At 43.5% G+C, this 21,865-nt stretch overlaps 1 protein-coding gene across 8 annotated transcripts in view; it reads left to right on the top strand.

Moving 5' to 3' along the window:
* Positions 1-21,865, top strand: part of mast4 (microtubule associated serine/threonine kinase family member 4) — a 90,168-nt gene that overhangs the window by 32,051 nt on the left and 36,252 nt on the right. For 7 of the 8 annotated variants that reach the window (XM_070988340.1, XM_070988339.1, XM_070988338.1 and 4 more), the window contains exon 4: positions 10,716-10,747. In XM_070988340.1, coding sequence (XP_070844441.1) covers positions 10,716-10,747 — 32 coding nt within the window. Of the gene's footprint in view, positions 1-10,715; positions 10,748-17,472; positions 17,758-19,508; positions 19,590-21,865 lie in introns of those variants that run through there. The other variant, XM_070988346.1, reaches the window with a different exon arrangement.

Genomic DNA, 21,865 nt, shown 5'->3' with positions numbered 1-21,865 from the left:
GTGTTCGCTTTGCAACGCTGCCATCAGCAGCTGGTTAGCTTAGCTTAGCATAAAGAGTGGAAACAGGTGGAAACAGGTAGCCTGGCTCTGTCCAGAGGTAATAAAATCCATCTGCCTGTGCGTCGAAAGCTCACTTATTAATATGCTAAATCCACATAAAAGCCAAACTGTAGAAATTAAGGTTATATGCTGGACTATTTCCAGTCGTCGTGCTCAGCTAAGCTAAAATAAATGGCTGCTGGCTGTTATTTACCGGACAAACATGAGAGTGGTATTGATTTCCCCTCTGACTATCTGCAAGGAAGCAAATAAATATATTTCCCACAATGGCACATCACATATTTGTCTTCACAGTGTGTTTCCTTTTCTGCTGTATTGATTTAAATCCCATTTTATTGTGAGGTCCAGCAGCAGCATTTACAAAAATAAATAAAAAATAGGTAGAAAAGGTGTCAGAAATAATGAATTGTGTACTTGTAAACGTGCTGCACGTGAAGAAGGATTTAGTGAACTTAAGCGAGAGCGTCAAAACTCTGATGTGATCTTCGATCGCGAAGCACAAGAAGAGAAAGCTTTGGCTCATGTTGGTGCCTAATGAACGTGACAGTGTGCAGAATTTATTTTTAGGCGTCTTGTTGAAAACAACCGCAGACTATCCCACAATACGCAGGAGAGTTATTGTTTCCCGCTATCAGAACCATTAATGAGTTCTCTAAATAAACTCTGGGCTAAAGCGTGTTCAGCTGGGTTCAGTGTGGAAGTCTGTCACAGCTTGTGTTTGCTCGTCTGGAGACAAAGAAAGATAATGATTTCTGATTAGAATAAGGTGAACTTAGATGTACAGGATGTTCTCTGCATTGCCTTTTATCTCGTACTTGTATGTAAGAGCAGAGAACTGGCAGGTTGATGTGATGCATGCTGCAGACTTCCACTTTATGGACGTGGTTTGGATTTAAAGAAGTCGACAAAAAGCAGAAATACAAGCAGTCTTTAATCAAACACCTCCAACAACAACACCCTCTGGAATATGAGCAAAGCAAAAACAAGAAAAGGGCTGGCGATTGAAGTTACTTTAGCATTTATTATTGCAGCTTTGCACATTAAATCTTCTTAAAATGCCTGTTTAATATGTGAACTATGTCCTATACTACAGCCAGGAGTACAGCAGTCGCTACTATGCAGTAGCAAAATCAGTACATCACCCCTGCAGAAGCATTTATATTGATATTTAAAGATATGTAGTGCTTCAGATTGTGCTGTGATACGACTTTCAGGCCATACTGCCCTTATATGTGCTTCCATGTTAGTAGTATGTTTGCATGTGCTGTAGCTCATGTGTGGCCGACCTCACTGATATTTCTAATTCTCAAAGTTTAAATTAAATCTTAGCCTGTCAATTCTCATTTAACACATGCAAATAATCGTCCCAGTATGTTGTCACCTTCTCAATATGCGCGTATATCTGTAGCGAAGTACGTGTGATTGCAGTGCTGTGTGTGAAGGTACACACCTTTGAAGTATAAAAGCACCTCTGCTCTCCACTTCGTGTCTCACGTAAGATTTTTTCCTTTTGTGTCTTTCGTCTTGCTGGGTTTGTCGCCTGGTTTTGAGGGCGTATGGCCACAATGTTCCCTCATTATATAAAATTTGTAGGGTTTTCTATAGATTTTAACGACGCCTATAGCAGCTGCGCTTGCCTTTCATCTTAATTAGGAGCCGCCTGTCAGAAGCTGCTGCATTGCATTGCGAGCTTTACTGTACTTGTGACATCTAACAGTGCCTCGTAATAAAAGGTGGCTATCCAGACGAGTGCGGTGACATTGTGTGCCTCTAAAGAGCCATTTGCGTGAAGTGGTGTGAGCCGGCGAGTGAGATGCAGTCTGGCTGACGGAGCATGATGGCGTAGCACCAGAAAATTGCACATTTTTTTTAAAGGCTGAACCATAAATTCTGTTCATCGTAACACAACAGAAGGTAAAAAAAAAATGTTGTTCCCATGAAGGAGGCAGTCATTGAGGGGTTTTTTATTTGCGGACACGTGAACGGGACGGCCTTTCTTTAGCGAGAGGACGTGAGCAGCCTCTCTGCTGAAGTGTCCTTCAGCAAGACGGCGAGTTTCTCTCAGCTCCAGCAGCTCTTCCATTGATGCTGTGAAAGAGGTCAGATTCAAAGATAAAGTTCACCTTGAGGAGGAACAACGACAAACGAAAACATCCGTCATCACCGGGACGACGAATGGAAGAGGGTTCAATGCCACATGGACGAGTGACCGAAATATATTTCATTTGGCGTTTCTTGTCGAGGGTGTTTTGAACCACATTTCCAGCACATTTGCATATTTTTCCTAGTACATTACAGCTTTTTATCATCTTTCTACTCATTGGTACATTCCAGGTTTGCAAAGTCCCATTTGAGTTTGCATATATTTGCAAAAATCAATGAGCTGATGAGGGAAAATGTTAAATATGTTGCCTTTGTGCTGTTTTCCACTGAGCATATGTCACATTATATAGCAGATATCACATCCTGTTTCATTTATGTTTCACACAGCGAGTGTAAAACTTGTGGCTCCGGTTATTAGTGACTGCACAGTTTCACCGTTCACTGGAGTTTGCGTGTCTCTGATGTCCCCACGGTACCTCCTGTTCAAACTGTTGGGACGTCTCTAGCAGTTAAGACTCCTCTGTCGTCTCCAGCTGTTTATCCCTTCTGTCGGCTGAGTTTGTGCATCACTTCTGTCGCTTGCATTCGCTCCTGTGGAACACGAACAGACAGCGGTCCACATTAAAGCGTGAATGACAACATCAGCAAGACGGGAATGTCAGTAATATGCATAATAAAGATGATACTCAGTGTAAGTTTGGCTTGTAGACAGAACCTCATTAAGAACCAGAGGCAGTTATAAAACAAGTGTGTCTGCAGCAGCAGTGTGTTAACACAGAGGAGCAGTCATATATCACCAGTCAACAGTGTTAAACAGCACGTTTAGCTTTGAAATCCTGGATTCTCTTTTAAAGATGACCACTTTTTTGTGCATGTAGTAAGTTTAAACCCTCATAACTTAATTATAGATTACTAAAATTCAGAAGATCCAGTTAAATCTTGCACGTTATCTCTCAAACTTCTGATTTGCATGAACTGGAACTTCTGAAGCTGACGTGTCATCAACGGTCGGTCCTCGATGAACTAAATAAGCCGTCGGTGGTGTTAAAATGAGAAAATCTGCTACTGCTTGCTCGACTTTTCCCACTTCTTAAAACTCACATGGATTTCTTTTTTCCCGCAGTCGTGGTGTGCTGCTCTGATTAATTACCATAAAGCAAGCGTACGATCAATCAGTGTCGCCCGCTGAGCTGAATCAGACACATCCTGATGCGTCTCATCCCGTGAACAGTTCCCGTCCTGCATGCTGTGCGAACGAACGCCTCTGCTCGTTTTCCCCGAAGCTAATATGTTTCATTAAAGCGCAATCATTTCTTCCGACGTTGGCGCAGGTGCTTTTTATTTCAGGTGAGGTGGGCTGTCTCCGCTGAACTCTAATACACTTTAGGTTCTTTGTCCCAGCACATATTAACTGCCATTTGTCACATTTTGAAAATAGAGCGGAAAAAGTTGCCAGATCTTATGAAACTTTCAGAATATTTTTCTTAACATGCTCTACATGTAGCTGTTGAGTTTCAGGTGTGCAGTTACCTCCAGCCAGTTAACAGTAGACTATATGAACAGATATCTGTATATGAATGCAGAATCTGCAGGCACGGGGCAAGATTTTGGTATTGGAAGCGTTCTGGTTTCCATTTGTAGTCCAAGAAGTGTTGACCAGTCCAGTTTGAGCGGGCTTTGGTTGCATGTAGGTACAGGAGAGCAAATGAGGCAGAAGGCATTGGCTGACATGCAATCTTGGAACTCATCAGTTATCTTATGATGACGATTTATCTGCCTTCAAGTGCAGATATCTGTGAATTGATGGTTGCCAAAATGGCACCAGAAAACCTCTCAAGTTGCTAAATGAACTGGAGCATGGAAGAGGAAGTCTTGGTCTGGTCAGGTGTTGCTGGTTGCACCGGAAGCCCCTAAACATTAACCGTTGCTCCCAGAGGCCAAAACCGTCATCAGACGATAGCCGACGGATTCCAGGATAGATGAGATGGTGCTATTGTCTTTTGAGGAAAATTGGTTTTGGAGCAAGCAAGTAGAGTAGCCCACAGCTGGTTAGTTCAGTTAGCAGTGATCTTTAAGGCTTCAAGGACAGCCCTGAAAATGGCCGACAGAGGTTGGGATCGGTAACTGTCCAATGATCCTCCCAACAGGACCAAAACATGTTGCTATGGGTGTTGCTGGTTAGGTGGAGCCTGTGAAGTACTTTAAACAATGGTAGCCAATCCCCAACTGACATTTCTGATAGTAATAGAAACAGAAATACTTCAAAACTTCTGACCTGTAAGTATCAGAAGAAGTTAAACTGTCTACACCTGTGAATATCTTCATTTATTTTGGCTGCAAGGTTGCATAATCATGACAATAGAAGGAGAGATCGTCCAATTAGAAGACCATTATCTTCAGTCCCAGTCCTGAAATTAGTCGTGTTCCTCTTACAACATTGGATGAGGCACTGGACAAGGAGAAATGTGAGGATGCCAACAGATTTAATCAGTAAAGCTTTTGAACAGCGTCTGTGTGCTTTGCTGTTGAATCTCCTCCTGCTGGTGCAGAGATCAATATGTTTCAGATCGAGCTGGGCATAATGCTGGAAGATATTACTTCAGACAGTAGGTTTGACTTTACTGATGTAGTTGTCACGGTTAATAAAAGTCAGCCGCTTACACGTTTCTATAGAATCAAAATTCAGCTCAGTGACTGTTTTAGAAACGTCCGGAGTGTTTGCTGCTTCAGGTCAATGTGTGTACTCAATGTTCAGTCAGTTTTGTATGTTTAGGCCGCCCACTTCCTGTACTGCACATGTGTTGGGAGCAGATAGCCACCTTTATTGATCTGTGTGACCTCTCCTAATCTTAAGACACACAAGCAGCGTTTAGGTTAGATAAGGGCTAAGATTTACTTTCATTAAAGTCTTTAATTAGGAGCCTTTTGTTCTTCCTGTGGCCATTTTAAAGACCAGTAGACTTCTTGAAACATCTAATAAATGCACAAAGAGGCATTAAGAAAGATGGTTCCAATGTACTTGCGATGGTCCACTTCCTCTTCTCTAACGTGCTTTTCATCCATGTGTCTCGCAGCCGCTGTGCTGTAACACGCTATGAAATATATCTGCACATGTGTGGAATCCATCCTCCAAGCAGAAAAACAGTAAAAACAGAGCTACTACGTGACAGTGGCGTTCACAGCTGTCCGTGTACCCGTCCGTTTGGGAGTTTATTCGGGCCCTCAGACCTCAGCATGTGGAAAACAGCATAAACTACTTGATGGATTGCCTTGAAATTTGGAGCATATATTCATATTTCCCTCAGGATTCATTGTAAGAACTTTGGTTCTTCATTAGATCAAAATTTGTCCAATACTTTGTGTTTATGACCAAACACCTGCAAAGCATTATGACGCTCCATCAGTCTCAGCTGTAATTTGTGACTATTAGAAACGTTAGCCTGCTAACATGCTAAGCTAAGGTGGGGAACTTTCACCCGCCTAACATTAACATGCTAGCATTGTTACTCTGTTGCACGCTGATGTTAGCATTTAGCTCTAAACACCGCTGTGCCTGTGAGTACAGCCTCGCAGAGCTGCAAGCATGGCCATTACCTCTTTTATATTCTTGTTGTCTTCTTCTTTTGTTCTCAAGAATAAAAACAGTGCTTCCCGCCACTGTCTCCTAACAACTGGCTCCAAACTAATCACTGAAAATGACAGCTTACCCATGTTGGTCTATGAGCAGTTATTACTGGTTTCTTAATAGCAGCGTTGTAGAGACCGTAAAGACAAAACATTTGCTTTTAGAGTTTTACGTCTACATGTGTCAGCTTATTATCTGTTTAGCTGTCAAAAATTACATGTAGCCCGAGTGTCGAATGGAGCTTGCCATACTGAATCAGCGTAGCCTATGATTGCAGGGTAGTCATGCAAATCTGGTCAGTGATCCCGAGTGATCACTCTGGCACGCTTGATGATTACTAACTGAACTAGCATCCAGATGCGAAAGGAAAGCTTAGCAGGGTTTAACTTCCTTTACTCTGGTGTCAATCAAGGTGTTGATTTGGTAACATCGTGACTTCACATGAGGATAGGGATTTTCCTGCCAGTCAGCAGCAAACCCGCAGTACAACCAAGTACACTTTTGATCTTCAGATCCAGGAAAATCCAAAGTAAATCAAGGGGAATTATTAATGAACCATTACACATAGGCCTTTTTACAAGAGCAGTTCCACAGCTTTGATGTGGTGTCTTGGAGATGAAATGTTTTTGCTAGAAGTCATTAATTGACATTTTACCCCGTGGGACAATAAACCATCTCAGGTTCATCGTGTCAGAATTGTAATATCTCGAGTGCAGAGAAGATTACTGGATAAATATATGATTAAATGTACAAGGTTTGTTTTCCTGATGGACAACTTTCAAAGATGAAAGGTTTTGCTGCAGTTACTCTCCGTTTGTATTGCCTGTTTGACAGTTTTCAACATCTTAATGATCAGAAAATTTAATGGAAATACTTGTATTTATGTTAAGCCTTAAAGTCACGCGTCAAGGCTGTTGCTTCACTAATTTGAATCTCAAAGTTTTTGGTATATGTGTACGTGACTCACGCCTGGAAGACTGCCGGATTTGTTCGTTCGGGGTATTTCCCAAAAATATGTTATGTTCAAATAATAACTACACAACATGTATCGCCATCCATATGAATACAGTTAACAGTAGATGTATCAACACCGTGACGGTCTCTCATTGGCCGTGTTTCCATCTGTTGTCAAGCAATTTTTATGCAAAGTTTTGAACTGTCACAAAAACAAATAAAAAAAACAAAGAAAATGCGTATTAGGCTAGTTTCCATAAACTAGCCTACACAAAGCATTGTTTCGTCATAAGTTGGCGGCATAAAGTATGTCACGTGTGGCTGTAATAACCAGAGTAGAAGAAGAAGAATGTTGAAAACCGGAAACAACACAAGAGGAAAGTGGAAAGAGGTCTGCAGGAATTTACAAAACCTGTTGTTGGTACGACCAGCCATGTTTTCCCACGTTAAGACGACAACAGCTTCTTCTTTCGGTGTTGTTGCTGAAACAGCTGATGGGTCATATGAGCTACGTTTGCTACGTCAAAACTTTTCCGAAAAAGGTGTTTCCATATCTAATTTTAGTGCATTAACATTTTTTAAAAAAAGGCAAAAACAAAATTTTTTTGCAATATAGAGGACGTTTTGAGTTTTAAGTTCAAGTTCGATGGAGGCACGGCTGCTGAATTGGCTTCTCCTGTCTGGTCTGGGTGCTGTTGATATTCTAGCAGCGTAAGTCAGAAACAAAGTTTGGCCGTGACATTGGCTCACAGCTCAGGCTCCACTCTGACTCGGAGCATATTAACAGAAATGTCTGAGGATTAATGATGCGAGAGGTGAAGACCACTGGCTGACAGCAGGTGAAAATAAAAGACAGTTTCCATCATGTCTGTTAAAGCCGCCGAGGTGAGCCACTGAGGGACTTATCACAGCCTTTACAGTCCTTCAGATTGCAGAATGGGCTTTTTTTGGTGGACCTCGCCAGTAACAATGAAAACTCTTAATATTGAGTTAATGAGTTTGAGGATTTCAGTGGCAGCTAAAGTCATCATCATTCATTTTCCATTGATGGGCATCATTTTATGAACTGGACGATCGTCTGTGGTGGTGTTTTTGCCGGAATAAGCACATTCATTTGGTTTCTCAGTGTCTGTTCAGTCAGGGCTGCTTTATTATGCTGCGGGGTAAAACTAAACTTTAGTCAGAGAGAGTTTGAGCATGTTTTTAATGCATCTCACCACTCTGTTTCATTAAAACCACGTCACACGGTGCACTTTGAATGCGCTCGCTGTCGGTAATGACCATTTCCTTTACACGAGCTCCGCTTATTCAGAGAGCTGTCAAAGCATCAAGCTTCAAAAGCATAAGCAAACAAGTAATTACAAGGCATTTATTTCACCTTATGTAAATACTTTACAGAGCCATGAATTGATTTAATGCGAATACATGCTTCAGTAAATCGGTTTATTATCGTCATGTTTTTGCTCTCAAATTGCCTTTTGCATTATTACAGACTTCACACTGTTCCTTGGTGCGCTGTGATTGGAGGATATTCCATCAGTGTAAGTCATTCTCTGCTGGTAATTAGTGTGTGAGCTGCGGTCATGTCTCCCAAGGAAACTCTCTGCCCTTGGTCTTGTGTAGGCAGCAGGGGAAGCCAGACATTAGGCCCTAATTGATAGCAAAGGGAGAGAGGGGCTTAGCACTTTTTCTGCTGACTGTAGCAGCCAATACACATCAGCTCTGTGTCCTCCACCGCTTGAGACAAAGGACCTCACCCATATCAGGTTGTTATAAGACAATGAAATGTCTAATGATCAAGTAAGTGGGATTTGTAGTCCCAAAGCAAAACAGATCCAAAGACAGGTTATTTATCAGCGCTCTTTTACAGCGAGAGGATGGATCCAGTGGGGAGAGATTTAAAATAATTCGAGCTGGAGAGCTGAATTTGTTTCACACCGCCGATATAAAAGAGCGCAGGGAAATGTTGTGAAGGTGATAAAACAACCTGCTTCTTTCCAAGAAACCGCTGTAATGAAACAAACAGTTGTGTTAAGTCCAAGGGGGATAAAGCGATCTGCACACGGTGTGCTCGTCTGTCGCTGCGGCTGATGTTGGTCCTCGTTTTCATGGCTTTCCGCGTGGCACCGGCACATCAACAGATGCTGCCGCTGCATCGTTTGTGCTCGGATGGATTTTACTTTTCCGTTCCTGGCAGCTGTCAGATGAATATATTCTTTTAATGAAATGTGTCCTTTGATTTCCGTGAAGGAGCAGCATATTTCCATCCTGGAGCCTCGCAAAAACACTGGTCTGTCTCGATATGTGCGCAGTAATCTTTGAAGATTACAATCACTGACTGGTGCGGACTCCCATCTATTTAAACCCTGTGAGGTTGTCATCAAGGTCACTAATACCGCCTGGTTCATGGTGCTCCTGGCTGCATAATGACAGTCGTTAGAGTCACCTGAGCCCAGGTGCTAACGAGAGCAGATGGAGTTGTCACATGAGGCCTTATGTGAATGCTTTCATTCATATTTGCCTTCAAGGCCGTTAACAGCAGCCAGGATTGAACCAGGTGGTATCGATGTCCTTGATAACGACCCCGCAGCGGTTAAACACCCGGGCCTCCCCAACGTTTTTGAGTATCTACAACCAAGTTCAGTTGCCCTTGATTCGGTTCTCCTTGGATAGTCACTGCAGTAGATTTACCCAATGGCAAGAGCGCAAGTTGGATGGCATGGTTTTCTAAAACTGTGTCCAGTCAAGCAAAGCCATTAGAGAACAGGTTTAAGAAGAGGCGACTTTCATCTTTTAGAAGCACTGCTGAACACAAGTTCACGGCCCGCTCGTTATCCATCCCACCGTCATTCGTCTAAACACTTGTGATGAATTGAGGGTCACTCGATAGAAAATCCAATCAGTTCAAGCGTTTTTTTTGTGCAGAATCGTTCATGCAGGTTATTGCAATTCAGAGTGGCTTACAGGTGAGCAACAAGGGAATAAGGCAGTGCAAATGCAAACAGTCTGAAATAGAAATGACAAAAGTGAAACGGTGCAACGAATACAATAGATTAAAAAAGAACAATAATAAACAGATAAACAATAAATAATTGCCACAAAACGTTCTTATCAAAAGCCAGGTTAAAGAACAACTGAACGGCTCGGACCTGAGGCGCCGTCCAGGTCTCATGACGCTTGAACAATTTTGACATCATGCAAGAACTTTTGCGATTCCGCCGCTAATAAGATACTCGGATCTCTAACGTGGTCTGGATTCACTCAGCATAGTCACACCTTCCCGTACCTGTTCTCGGTCATGACCCTTTGGATCAAGATCTTCTGAAAACCAGCAGGGCTCTGGGTCCTGAAGACCCAAATTTAGACCTGAGTCACTCTTCGTTTTTGAGATTGAACACCTTACACACATTAAGTCAAAGTTGGTTAATGACTGCACAGACTTTGTGATATTGCAACGTGCTGGCAGTATTATCCTTCAAGTAACCAACCTGTGAGAAACCATAATCCCAGAAGAAATCAATGAGGCCATTGTCGGTGCTTTCTCTGCTCTATTAAACCCTGAACCTTGTGTAACTCTGCCTTCTACAGTAAGCAACACACATACAGCATTGTCCTTAATTACATACATTAACTTAAATGAATGTAAACATACGCACAAGCAGAACAGGAAAAAAATCAAGAATTAACATCCAAAATCCAGTTTTTTCAGAGTCGACAGGATGTAGATGACAGGAAATGGTTTTGGGAGAGCGCCGTCCTTTCGTGGCCCTCACGTTCAGTCCAGCTGTTACATGATTTAAGTGAGGAGCTCTAAATCCAGATGTTCTCTTAAACTTCTCGTCGGTTGTCTTGGATGGGATGTAACAGTTCCACGCCTGCTCAGTCATCTCTGTCCGTATGGCGGCTGTTTGTGAGGGCGTAAAACCGCTGCTGAATTTTTGTAATTAATACTCTTTTCTCTTTTCATTCACAGAAAGAGCTGAGTCTTCCGAGAAGAGGCAGTTTGTAAGTACCCGGATATGTTACCATATCTTTATATCTGCTGTAAGCTGAGTGGTTTGATAAGGTGTTTGACAGAAATACCATGTAATAAGCCCGTCGAGCGGCTGATTACACTCTCAATCAGCCATCTGCCTCGACCACCCAACCGGTCGAGGCAGATGGCCGCCCACCCAGAGTCTGGTTCTGCTCGAGGTTTCTGCCTGTTAAAAGGAAGTTTTTCCTCGCCACTGTCGCCAAGTGCTTGCTCATGGGGGAATTGTTGGTTTCTTTGTAGATAAAAGAGCTTGGTCTGTACCAGCTCTATATGGAAAGTGTCCTGAGACAACTTCTGTTGTGATTTGGCGCTATACAAATAAAATTGAATTGAATTGAAAAAAAATAAGCATCAAAGTTCAGGAGTGAAGTTACGAGTCCTTTTCACACTGGAAAAAAAATGATGAAACACAGGTCACAGCATCAGCAAACAAGCTGTAGATTAACATACAGCTTCATTTGAGTTAGCATTCATGCAGTGTTTTAAAGTCATGTTCCCTTTCTTCCTCCTGGAGGTTGAATATCATGGAAAATAACAACATAAATAACACTCTATGACTACTACTGCTTTGATGGCCACAGCCTCACCTCTCACAGGCGTACAGTCCTCTTCAGTAAGAGCCAACTTCTGTACGGTCAAGCAAACACAGCTTCTCGCTTTGAATTGCGCGTTCTGTAATCTGAACATGAAAGCTGCTTTTTCCTTTAATTACTGATTGCCACCTGTCGTGAGTTGGAGGTTTCCTTCTCGAGCTGTGTTTTTTGGCGGCAGCATGTGCGGCGAAAACGTATTTTTACCGTGTCTCATTTCCTGGAAGTATCCCAAAGAGGGTTTATAGCAGACATTTCTCTTTAAAAAGTACCTGAACTGGACATGAACAGGATGTTTCTCTGCTGTTTACCTGGAGGGGATCTGAAAAAAATCTACAAGCCGTTTTCCAACCGAGCTCCCTCCACAGATTTGCATTTTTAACTTTGTGTTTTGCAGAAAATGTTTTCCCACACTCCTCACGAGGCGTTTGCTCGTACTGTGGCTCAGTGCACAGAATAATCTCCGTTTTTCAGACATTGTTTGATTAAAATGACCAAAACGTGGCTGAATTTACTGTTATGCCACCATCACTTTGCACGTTCACGTTATTTTTCGTGATTAAATACAGAAGAGAGGCTCGTGCACAGTGAATCAAACTGTCTGTTCAGCCGGTTATTACAGATGATACTTCACTGTTATGGCCGCGGAGATGCAGCTTTTAGGCCACATGAAAGCATAACGGACCTCCCTGACATTGATTTTGGTTTAGTTTGGTGGTGCAGGAGAAGATTTAGCCATGACACCTTGCTGCTCTCGCTGGCGCCTCACCGGAGGGGGCACCTATACTGTAATAGAGGTGAGCCATTACCAACAGGCTGCAGAGAGATCACCAACAGCACAGGTTTATATTTAGAGTGCTGGAGCCTCTGGGGACCTTGGTAACCATAGTAATAGTGTTTGGATATGTTGATTTAACCGCTTCAGGTTCATCATAAGTGCGGCTAATTAAATAGATAATATGGTTAAATTGGACTAATTTGTTATCTTGCAAATGTGCATCACGTCAGCATGTCCTGTGTTTTGTAAGATAAATATATTTACCTCTCCTGGTTCTATTATAGCTGTAATCTCTGACAGTCTGTGCTTGATTTCAGTGAGTTTCAGGGTAAAATGTTGCGACAGATGAGTAGGAAGTTGCTCACATGTAAACTAACACTGTTAATGACGCCTCCTCATGATCAGACAAAGTGCGTGAAAAAGCATCTTGTGTCAGTGCTGCTTCAGCGCTGAGATCTCACAGAGGTTTTCCTGTGACAGGGAGCCATCTACTGAACGTTTGATGCCATTAACATGCAGCCTGGTGTCTACATACCAGTTAATTACCAAGATTAGCCTTTTCCACAAACTCTTTACATATTGTAATTCCCTTTCCACGGCCGCACGAGTGATGGATTGTACCTTTTTAGATTATGTCATGTGAGTTGTTTTCAACATGAGTCACTCCGGTTCAGCGATTACCGGAACCTATTTATAAGCTGACCTAAATAACTGGGAGTCTTTTCCTGGGTCCAATTAAATATCTGAAAATCAATCATTTGTACGTGTTGGCACCCCAAGGTGCGCTCATGGGATTTGTCGAGCATTACGTTGGATCCTATTCCCGTTTCTCGCCGTCAGCACAAAAGCACAGCCTGTTGCAGGTCGGGAAGGACCAGAGCTGTTGTGCTGCCCGGCCACATCAGCTGCTTCGCCGTGCAACAGGATATCAAAGAGGAATTGTTGACTGTAGATTCTGTTACATGGTCTTTATATGGTGATATTTAATTCAGCAGATGTTCTCAATAGGTTGGCTGTTTACTGAGTTATCTGAACAGTAGTTTACAGTTACGGCCCTCCTGGAGGTTTTTTATGCACAGTGTTTTCATATCTGAGGTCTGGCACACATGCTGTGACTGTATTGATCAGCTAATGAACAATGACGAGTCCGACTGTCAATGTGATGGCAGGAAATATGAACCCACGCTCCCGTGTGCTGCTTTGCTGTTGAAAGTTCCCCGACTCATCAGCAGAATCCTTCTCTGCCTTCAGAAACGGCTTGAATACCTGCCGCTCCTGCAGCACCTGCTCACCTAACACCTCACTTTCCATGACCGGGAAGATCTGTTGAAGCCCAACGCTGTTAAAGCTCTGCAGTGATGATGTCCAGAGAAAATGATTCCCAGCTTAAATGTGACAAAGTTTATTTCATCCAAACCAGAGCTGGTGTTGATTGGTGGACAGTGGAAAGACAAACGGAGAAGGTTTTGGTGTGTGGATTTGTGTGTTTTTGTAAAATTTTGCTTTCTGTGAATGAAGTCTGGTTGCTTTGACGAGGGCGATATAGCGGCTGTTTCTGGTTAAGCCAAAAGGATCTTACTGTTTGGCAAAAAGATATATCTCTGTTGGGATCCCTTCCATAATGTTTTCAGACACTTCGAGTAACAATCTGAGCCTGTCGGCGACAAAAACAAACACTTTTAGTGGACGTACACTGTTGGCTGCAGCCTTCTCGCTCGTTACTCGTCCATTTGCAGAAATTGTTTGTCCCAATTAGTCACTTCGAAACAAAAACATGAGAAACAGTTTCAATAAGCACAAATGATATTTGGCTGGAATTTCTCCCATTCATCCAACACACTTAATCCTCCAGGACACATGGTCCAGCACCAGTTTAATCCGGACGAGGAACTCTGGTTTAACTTGTGGTAAAGTTTCCTGATTTTGAGTTTAGCAACAGGCTTACGAGATATTTGGGATTTCTTTTGTAAAAACTGGTGCACATAAGGTTTTATAAATCTGGCGTAGGCACATTTTCACATTTCAACCTGTTGTTTATAGCAAAAAGCTCTGATGAAGAACCAGAACAGAGCTAAAAGGAGAGGGGGTGTTGACTTGCGTTCATCAGCTGGACACAAGCATGTCTTCAACCGAATGCTAACGTTGCTTCATACCAGTGTCATGTTAGCAGCTTGTTGCACCAAGCAGGCTTAAAGGAACCACTGGTGTGTTTCAGTCATTCTGTCATTTTGTGCAGGATTGGCAGTGTTGTTGTGGAGGTAGAGTATAGCTGATAATAAATCGGGAGGAGCATTAATGAGAATGCTTTGTTCTACGATAGAAAAACACTGTATGCTAATATGCTAAGTGTTATGTGAGTGTGGCCTCAATTAAACAACACGCTCGCTCACAAGACGTTAGACCAAAGTGCCCTCATGGAGAAGCTTTAGATGAGCTGTGGCATTAATTAAGAGGTGTAAATAAGGTGGATATATAATACTAGTTACTACCGCACCAAAGGAGAAGCAGAGGACAGTGTTTAGCCAAACTACTTTCTGAACCGGTTTCTGTGTAGCTAAAACGCAGTCAGCATGCAGCTGCAGAGACTGATGGATCTGCTGCAGCTGCATGGAGGGCGAACTGATTTCAGATGAATTCAAGCTGAACAATAGCAGCTCCTTTGCACACTGTGCTGTGCGTCAGTGGAAGTTTTTCTCACCGCAGGTACTGTAGCAGGCGTACATTATGATGAAAACCCTGGTGAGTCACCTGCGTTTGCCAAAAAACACAAATTTACCAGCAAAAAAGAAAAAAAAAAAAACGCTGACAGATGAATAAATTCAGTCCATCTTTTTTCTGTTCTATAATAACGTGGTCACAAGTGATGCATATCTCTGAGTGCACGCTCACATCTGCACGGCACACATCTTTCGATGGTTCGTACATTTTAATAATTTATACTGAACGTCGCTCATGGACGGACTCCTCCCGGTGAGATGAGGTGTGTAGTGAACTGGAGCAGATTGTGTGGTCAGTTGTCCTTAATACTCTGATGTTGGAAAGAGAGACTTTTTTACTTATTTATTAATGCAGTGAGATGGTCACTGAAGGTATTATTGTTTTATAGAGTGTCTCATGCTTCAGTGGAGAGAGGAATGACGGTCTGAACCCGTTTCCTGGAAAGACAAAAACTACATTGAGACCATTTTAAACAGCCAGTATTAAACGAATAGTTTGATTATTTGGGAAAATATGCTTTCTGTACAGTAAATATGAAACTACAGTCAGGAAAAGGTTGTTAGCTTAGCGTAAGGGCAGAGAAAAGGTGGCAACGCTTAGCTTGGCTCTCTCCAAAGGTGTGACTGCGCCTGGCCAAGAGGTAGTCCAGCATGTAAAACCACAATGTGATGATTTAACATGAAAAAACTACCTCTAACATGTGAATCAGGGAGCTTTAGAGGTGCTGCTAGGTGGTTTGTGGTACCTTTAGACAGAGCCAGACTTGCTGATTCCAGTACTTGTGCTAAGCTAACCAGCTGCTGGCTGCATGGGACCAAAAATAAATGAGTCTGCTCTCAAATATCCCTCTAGCTCCTCACCATCATAAAACAAGGGAAATGTGGCGCGTGATATGACTGAAAACCACACGGCATGCTTACAGAGGAGTCAAAAAGCTTTTGTTTTTTGAAGGCGTTCCAGAGGATTTTACTTTACCGACACGATGGCGAGAGCTGGGACGAGGACAGAAGCGGGCGTGAAGCGTCCTGTGTGGAGTGCTGCCTGTTCTTTTCCTTACAAGTTGAATACAAAAGACTTAGCTTGTCTCAGTCTGTCTACAAACTTTATGCTAACGCTGACCAGCTGCCTAAATTCATGCTGACTTGGATTGCATTTATGCAGATCTGTGTATCTGCATTAGTGGCACAATGCTGCTGTTTGCTCTGTGGATATGTGTTTGTATTTACACCAGACGACTCTTTTTGAATGCTCCTCACTCCACTGCGTTTTCCAGGACACACTGTAGGGCAGAGGGCATTGCCCCAGCTCCCCGAAAATACTGGAGTTCTGTCTCATTGACTTTCAGAAGGAGGAAGGAGTCTTCTTCAAGCCACAGGGTTCAGCACCTTCTACTGACAGGAAGTCATGGGTCAGAGGTTTCGGTTTCTGCCAAACACAGCCTCCATACCCTGCATGATTTAACAAGGCTCTCTCGCATTGTCTTTCATTCTCCTACATTCAAATATAAAAGTCAGCTGGAGCCTCACTGCAAGCTGGAAAAAAAGCCTTAACATTTCAAGACAGGCGAGTTTGCAGCCGACCTATTCTAGATACAACTCTGCATCTTCTTATGCTCCAGTTCCTGCCTCTACTACTCTGTGGTTCATGCAGTATTGGGTGTCATCTGCGGTGGCTGTTTTCCCCTCAAACATGCTCATAGTAATGAAGAATTCATCAGCGCACTGGATGAGTGCGTGAGGCAGCAGCTGAGTGCTGTCTGTCTGGTCTCCCGTCGTTCCAGGTCCAACAAAAGCATCATGCAGCACTTGGCTGTTGCAGTTACTGACGCTGACTCATTGCAAGCACATTTCTGGCAGCGTAGTTTTTTACAGCGGGTTGTCAAATTATCTGAGTAAGCCCCCCTCTTTTGTCATGCAGGAGTTCATCCTCGGACAATTTCCTGCCAGTGAGTCACTGATTCATTTTGACTTATTGGGATCTCGATGGTAATGGAGCGCCTGTGATAATAAGTGTGGATAAAATGCATCATGGCTGTTTTTCCTCATGATAAGCAGGAGAGTCTGGGGCCTTGTTTTACACCCCTGCAGGGGCTCGGACGTCTGGTGCGACGTCATGTTTTATTACTTTGGGTTTCAGCTTTTAACTCACACCCGACACCCCTTTGCATCAACACAAACACTCATTCATGCGTGTGTTTGCCTGCAAGCTGAGATCGTTTGAACAGATTCCACTGCACTGTGCAGTTTTTAGCTCTTTTCCTCTGTTTTGTTGTTGCATAGAAAGCACTTGATTCCAGGTGTGTCTTGCTGTACTGACTGATGTGGACGGGTACGTCGTGGTGCATTATGTTCGCCTTTCCAAGATGACATCATCCCCGTGGTCGTGGTGACATTGCATCCCATCAGGCGCGCCTTGTGTTAGCATCTGTCAAGGTGACTGCGTGTTAGAGGAGCAGACGAAATGTAGATTCAATGCATTGCATTCATTTCTGCTGTGTAGCAAGTCACCAGCTGGTGGGGGAATTGTGGGGTGGGGGGGGGCAGGGAAGGAGCAGGGGGCGTGTATTAGGGGAGGGAAGAAGGGGTATTGTCCTGCCTCCGTGCCCTCCGCAGGCGACTGAGGATCTCATTTGACAGCTTCAAGGTGGAACGTGGAAAGACCAAAACAAGGACCGAGGCCCCCCTTTTTTACCCCCTCCCTTTTTGCTGGGGAAGAGAAAACCAATCCGTCTCATCGCACCGTGGTGGCTGGGTCTGGCTCTTTGTCAGTGCAGGGGGGGCGGGAGGCAGGCCGGCAGTGTGAATGCATATCATGACCACAATAGAGCAAACGAGCACAGTTCAGCCATGAAAGCCCAGCGGGAGAGGCTGAGAATTCCAGGGCTGACGCTAGAGTGAGTATCTTCCTCCGTTATCCTCCTGGGGTGGCAGCTCCTCCGCAGTGTGTAGCTTCATCCGTCTGTGTGTCATATTTGTTGCTGTCTTCCACTGTTGCTTTAAGCTGTGTGCCGCGTTAGCATTAGCAGCAGCATCTGCAGCAGGAAGTCTAATGTCAAATCCTTAACAGCTAGGCGACAGCCGCTGACTTGTGGTTGTTTGTCTGTGTGTGCGCGCGTGTGTGTTTTCATGCACGTGTGTGCGATAGAACGGGTAACGTGTCACGCAAAGGAGTGCCGCAGCTGCACAACATGCTTTATTTGCTGGCGTGACACACGTTCACTCGCTCGGTGCACATGCAGGAAACGCACACATGCTCATAACACACCGATGGTGAGCCTGTGTCTGTGATCAATAAGGTTAAAAGCAGCGAATCACTGAAGGCTGTGTGTTTACACAGCAGGTTTCCCCTCTGGTCAAAGCCACAGTCATCTGTGTGACTTCATACATTTTTGTTATTTAGGTCAACAAGGTATTTGTCATGGTTCCCTCCATTTGAGGGTTTTAATCCTGCAGCTGAGAGCGCGTAATTGGACCGATGAGTGACTGTTGAGTTTGCTTTAAAACCTTTATTTCTATGCAGATTGTAGGACAGCACTCCAAAAATGAATTTGTTAATAGATCGTTGTGTTCATTTACAAACTAGAGATCAAGAGGTATAATTCCTCTGTATCCTACTTAGTGGACAGTGAGGACTGCTGTTATCGAACATTTTAAACGACCCTTCTTGAGTGAACAGTACGCACTGATTATAGTTTAGAAACGTCTGTTTTTCATTAGCAACAAATCCATGAAAAGACCAAAACTGACGATGTGTTGGTCCGTCTCTGGGCGCTTTCTGACTTCCCGAGCCCATTCGTTCCTACTGGAGACATAAATCTTTTAAAAAATGGGTCACAAATATATAGTTTCCCTTTTATGGAGGGCTCAGGAATTTGCTCAGAACAGCTGGACGCTGCAGTTTTTAGCAAAAGTTCCTCAGACAAGACGAAATGGTACATTTGTCTGGGACTATTTTCATCAGTGGATTAAAACACATTTGGTGTTCTAGTGAGTGTTTACTGCTGCAGGACGGTGCATGTGATATTGACTCAAAATGACCTGCAGTGTTCATGTTACTGAGGAGACATCAGTCACTTTAACAGTGTGGCTCACTGATGTGGAGCTCTAAGCTACAAAGCAACGAGCTGCATCAGGCTGCGCAGACCATACTCGTTCATAGCATCAGTTCAGTGTTTGGTTTTTTCATGGTCCTCTCAAACACAGCCAGACTTCTCCTTTAAAAGCTGTGTTTTGGACTGCCACTGCAGTAAAAGTTGCTCACCTCTATATGACCCAATGCTCTGCAGCACCGCCGTTCAGTGTACGCGGGGCTCGATCCGTGACGTCACGCAGGCAGGGCGAAAGTCTGATGCTATTTCTAAGAAATCAGTGAAGAATGTGAAATTAGGTTAATGTGTAGCTCCCTGTATGATCTGTAGCTTTTTAGCCACTGTGCCCAGCGTCAAACAAACGCTGCAGAACCAGACAAATTCCTCGGGAACCTGCTCTATAAACACGATTCTGGCTCATCTGACAGGGATCATTACTCTTCATGATGCTGCTGTCTTCATCTGGGCACGTGTCAGAGCTGTGGGGGGGCGGGGGGGGGGTTCTGTCCTGTGTGTGATAAAAGACAACTATTCACTACACTCCATTTAACTTGCAGCCTCACTCCCCGAAGCTTGAGCCCCACTCCCACTAGCCCCTGCAGTCCGTGCAGCCCGCTGCACGCTTTTCATTTCTGGAGGTAAGCGAGAGCTCTTTAACCACGGCTGTTTTGTTTTGGAAAGCCTGTTAGTGGATGTTTGAGTCTCGTCTTCATGCATCACAAGGCTGGCACTCAGCTCGCCCTCCTCAAATCATCTGACATTGAAAGAGGAGGACACAGTGCTTATATAATGTGGATGGTGTCACCCCTTCCCCCATCTTGCCCCTCTCTGTTCTGAGGTTTATGCTCCTCTTTCATGTGCTAAGTAGGATTTGTGGCATTTGCAATACATCAAAGCGAAGAATGGTCCCAATCTGTCTGAATCCCGTCTGGATTGATTCATTTAGGAATGAAGACTGTTGAAAATGGTGAAAGCTTAGATTCCTCGTTATTGGTTTCCTCTCCGAGCTCATTGCTTGTTTATGATCAGTATTTAAGAGCCTGTGTGCTGGCGGGGCGAACATCAAGAGTTTATCCTCGTGTCTCTGAGAAGATTATTTCTTCAGAGGTTAATGTGAATCAGTGATTCAGTCCTCTCCTCATTTCAAATAGGTCATTAAACCTGGACCGTATTTTGGTCTCTAAGTGACTAATAGGTACAAAAAGTTTTGGGATTGATCCAGTAGATCACATCAGCTGGCAGCTGCAAAACAGGCTGCAATGGCTGTGACGCCCTCGAGGGCAACTGTGGCTGTCAGTGGCCGTCAGCTGAAAGTGTTTTTGCCACCGACGGGCTCAGATTGTTATTCTAAGTGTCTGTCAACATTATGGAAAGGATCCCTGCAGAGATAGATGTTTTCGTGACAGAGGAAAATCCCGTTTGTTTAACTAGAAACAGCCGCTCTCCTCAAAGCCAGACTCCATTGACAAAACCAGCGATTTTACACTTCATTTAAACCCAACAGAAACATATAAAACTCACTCGTTCAACAATCACCAGCTCTGGTTTGGTCGATTCAACTCGACTGACTTATATCTGAAATGCATATCTCTGATGTTTGTCCTTACTGGTTGGTTGGACAAAGGAGGCCAAGAGAAGACGGGAAGTCTCGACCGTTAGTTATATTTAAAGGTGGATTTCTTCACTGCTTACTGCCTTCATCATATTGAAATGTTGTGTTCCACCTTCATGGTTAGCTTCAGTTTTCCTCTGCAGCAGCTTCTCTTAAACACAGTCCAGATAGGACTCAATTGTTTAAGCCTTAAAGAAAAAACCTGAATTTCCACTGCGTGATAAATGTCTGTATGCTTTACTAACAAAAGAGTGTCGGTCTATGGTTTCTCTCAGGTTTTGTTGGCTTCTTTTGACTCAGATTTTTCCAATAGTTGGAACCAAACTTTGAATTTTTTTTTTCCACTTCATTCAAAACTCTCAATTTTGAAGAATTTTCTGCATCAATGAATAGAATGAAACGCCCACCTATGTCACCTCCGATCTCCTCTTGTTCTGCTCAGCTTTCATAGAAAGTCAAGGGGAGCAGGCATTTAAGTGAGTCAGCTCCAGTGAGTGCACTCTTTTTTATTTTTCTGACAATTTCAGTTTTTTTATTCCACCGTGCACCGATGCTCTGAATACAGCGACTCACTTTGATGCTGCGGCGCCGTGTGTCATGACCCCAGATGAGGCCCGATTCACATGTTCAAAGAATGATGCTGTAACCTGTGACTTGTATTCATGGAGGCCATTGTGCTGCATCTACAGGACCATTAGACAGAAAGCACTTTGCACCAACCTAATCTAAGAAGTTGGTGGCAAAGTTAGTGTGACATTGCAGTATTTTAACATCCCAGGTGTTAAAATCGTGTAAGCCTCGATGTTCACAGGTGAACCTGAAGCTGCTGAGGCTGTGTTTTTCTGTTTTGATCCAGCTCTGTTGCAGAGAAAGCATTATAGTGTTTAATACTTGTACATGAGGGTTATAGATTATGCATGGATTTTGTTTTACTCTCAAAGATGTAGCTTTAGTGAGCCCTCCAAGCCAGGAGAGGAGCCAGCCTAAGTGGACGTTCAGACCGAAAACAGCTCGGTGAGATGTGAAATATGACCTGAGGAGATCAGTTAGAGTAAGAGATCCATCAGTTTGAAGGTTTATCAGACGTCAGAGCTCTGCAGAGCAATGCAAACTGTTGAAAAATCACTGTTCACCCTTCAAAATAATCTGTGCTTGCATGTCTCTGATTGGCCAGCATGGGATCTTGCAGGAAGATGTCGCGTTGTGTCAAAAGTTGAACCAGGATCAACCTTTTTTTTTTTTTTTTTTTTTTGCTTGATGATGCTGCGTCTCCTCCCCGGAGTCCTCTGCATCAGCAGCTCT

Source organism: Chaetodon trifascialis, chromosome 20, assembly GCF_039877785.1.
Source record: "Chaetodon trifascialis isolate fChaTrf1 chromosome 20, fChaTrf1.hap1, whole genome shotgun sequence".
Lineage (NCBI taxonomy): Eukaryota > Metazoa > Chordata > Actinopteri > Chaetodontiformes > Chaetodontidae > Chaetodon > Chaetodon trifascialis.
The sequence above is the reverse complement of the archived record's forward strand: the minus strand, read 5'-3'. Positions and strand labels throughout refer to the sequence as shown.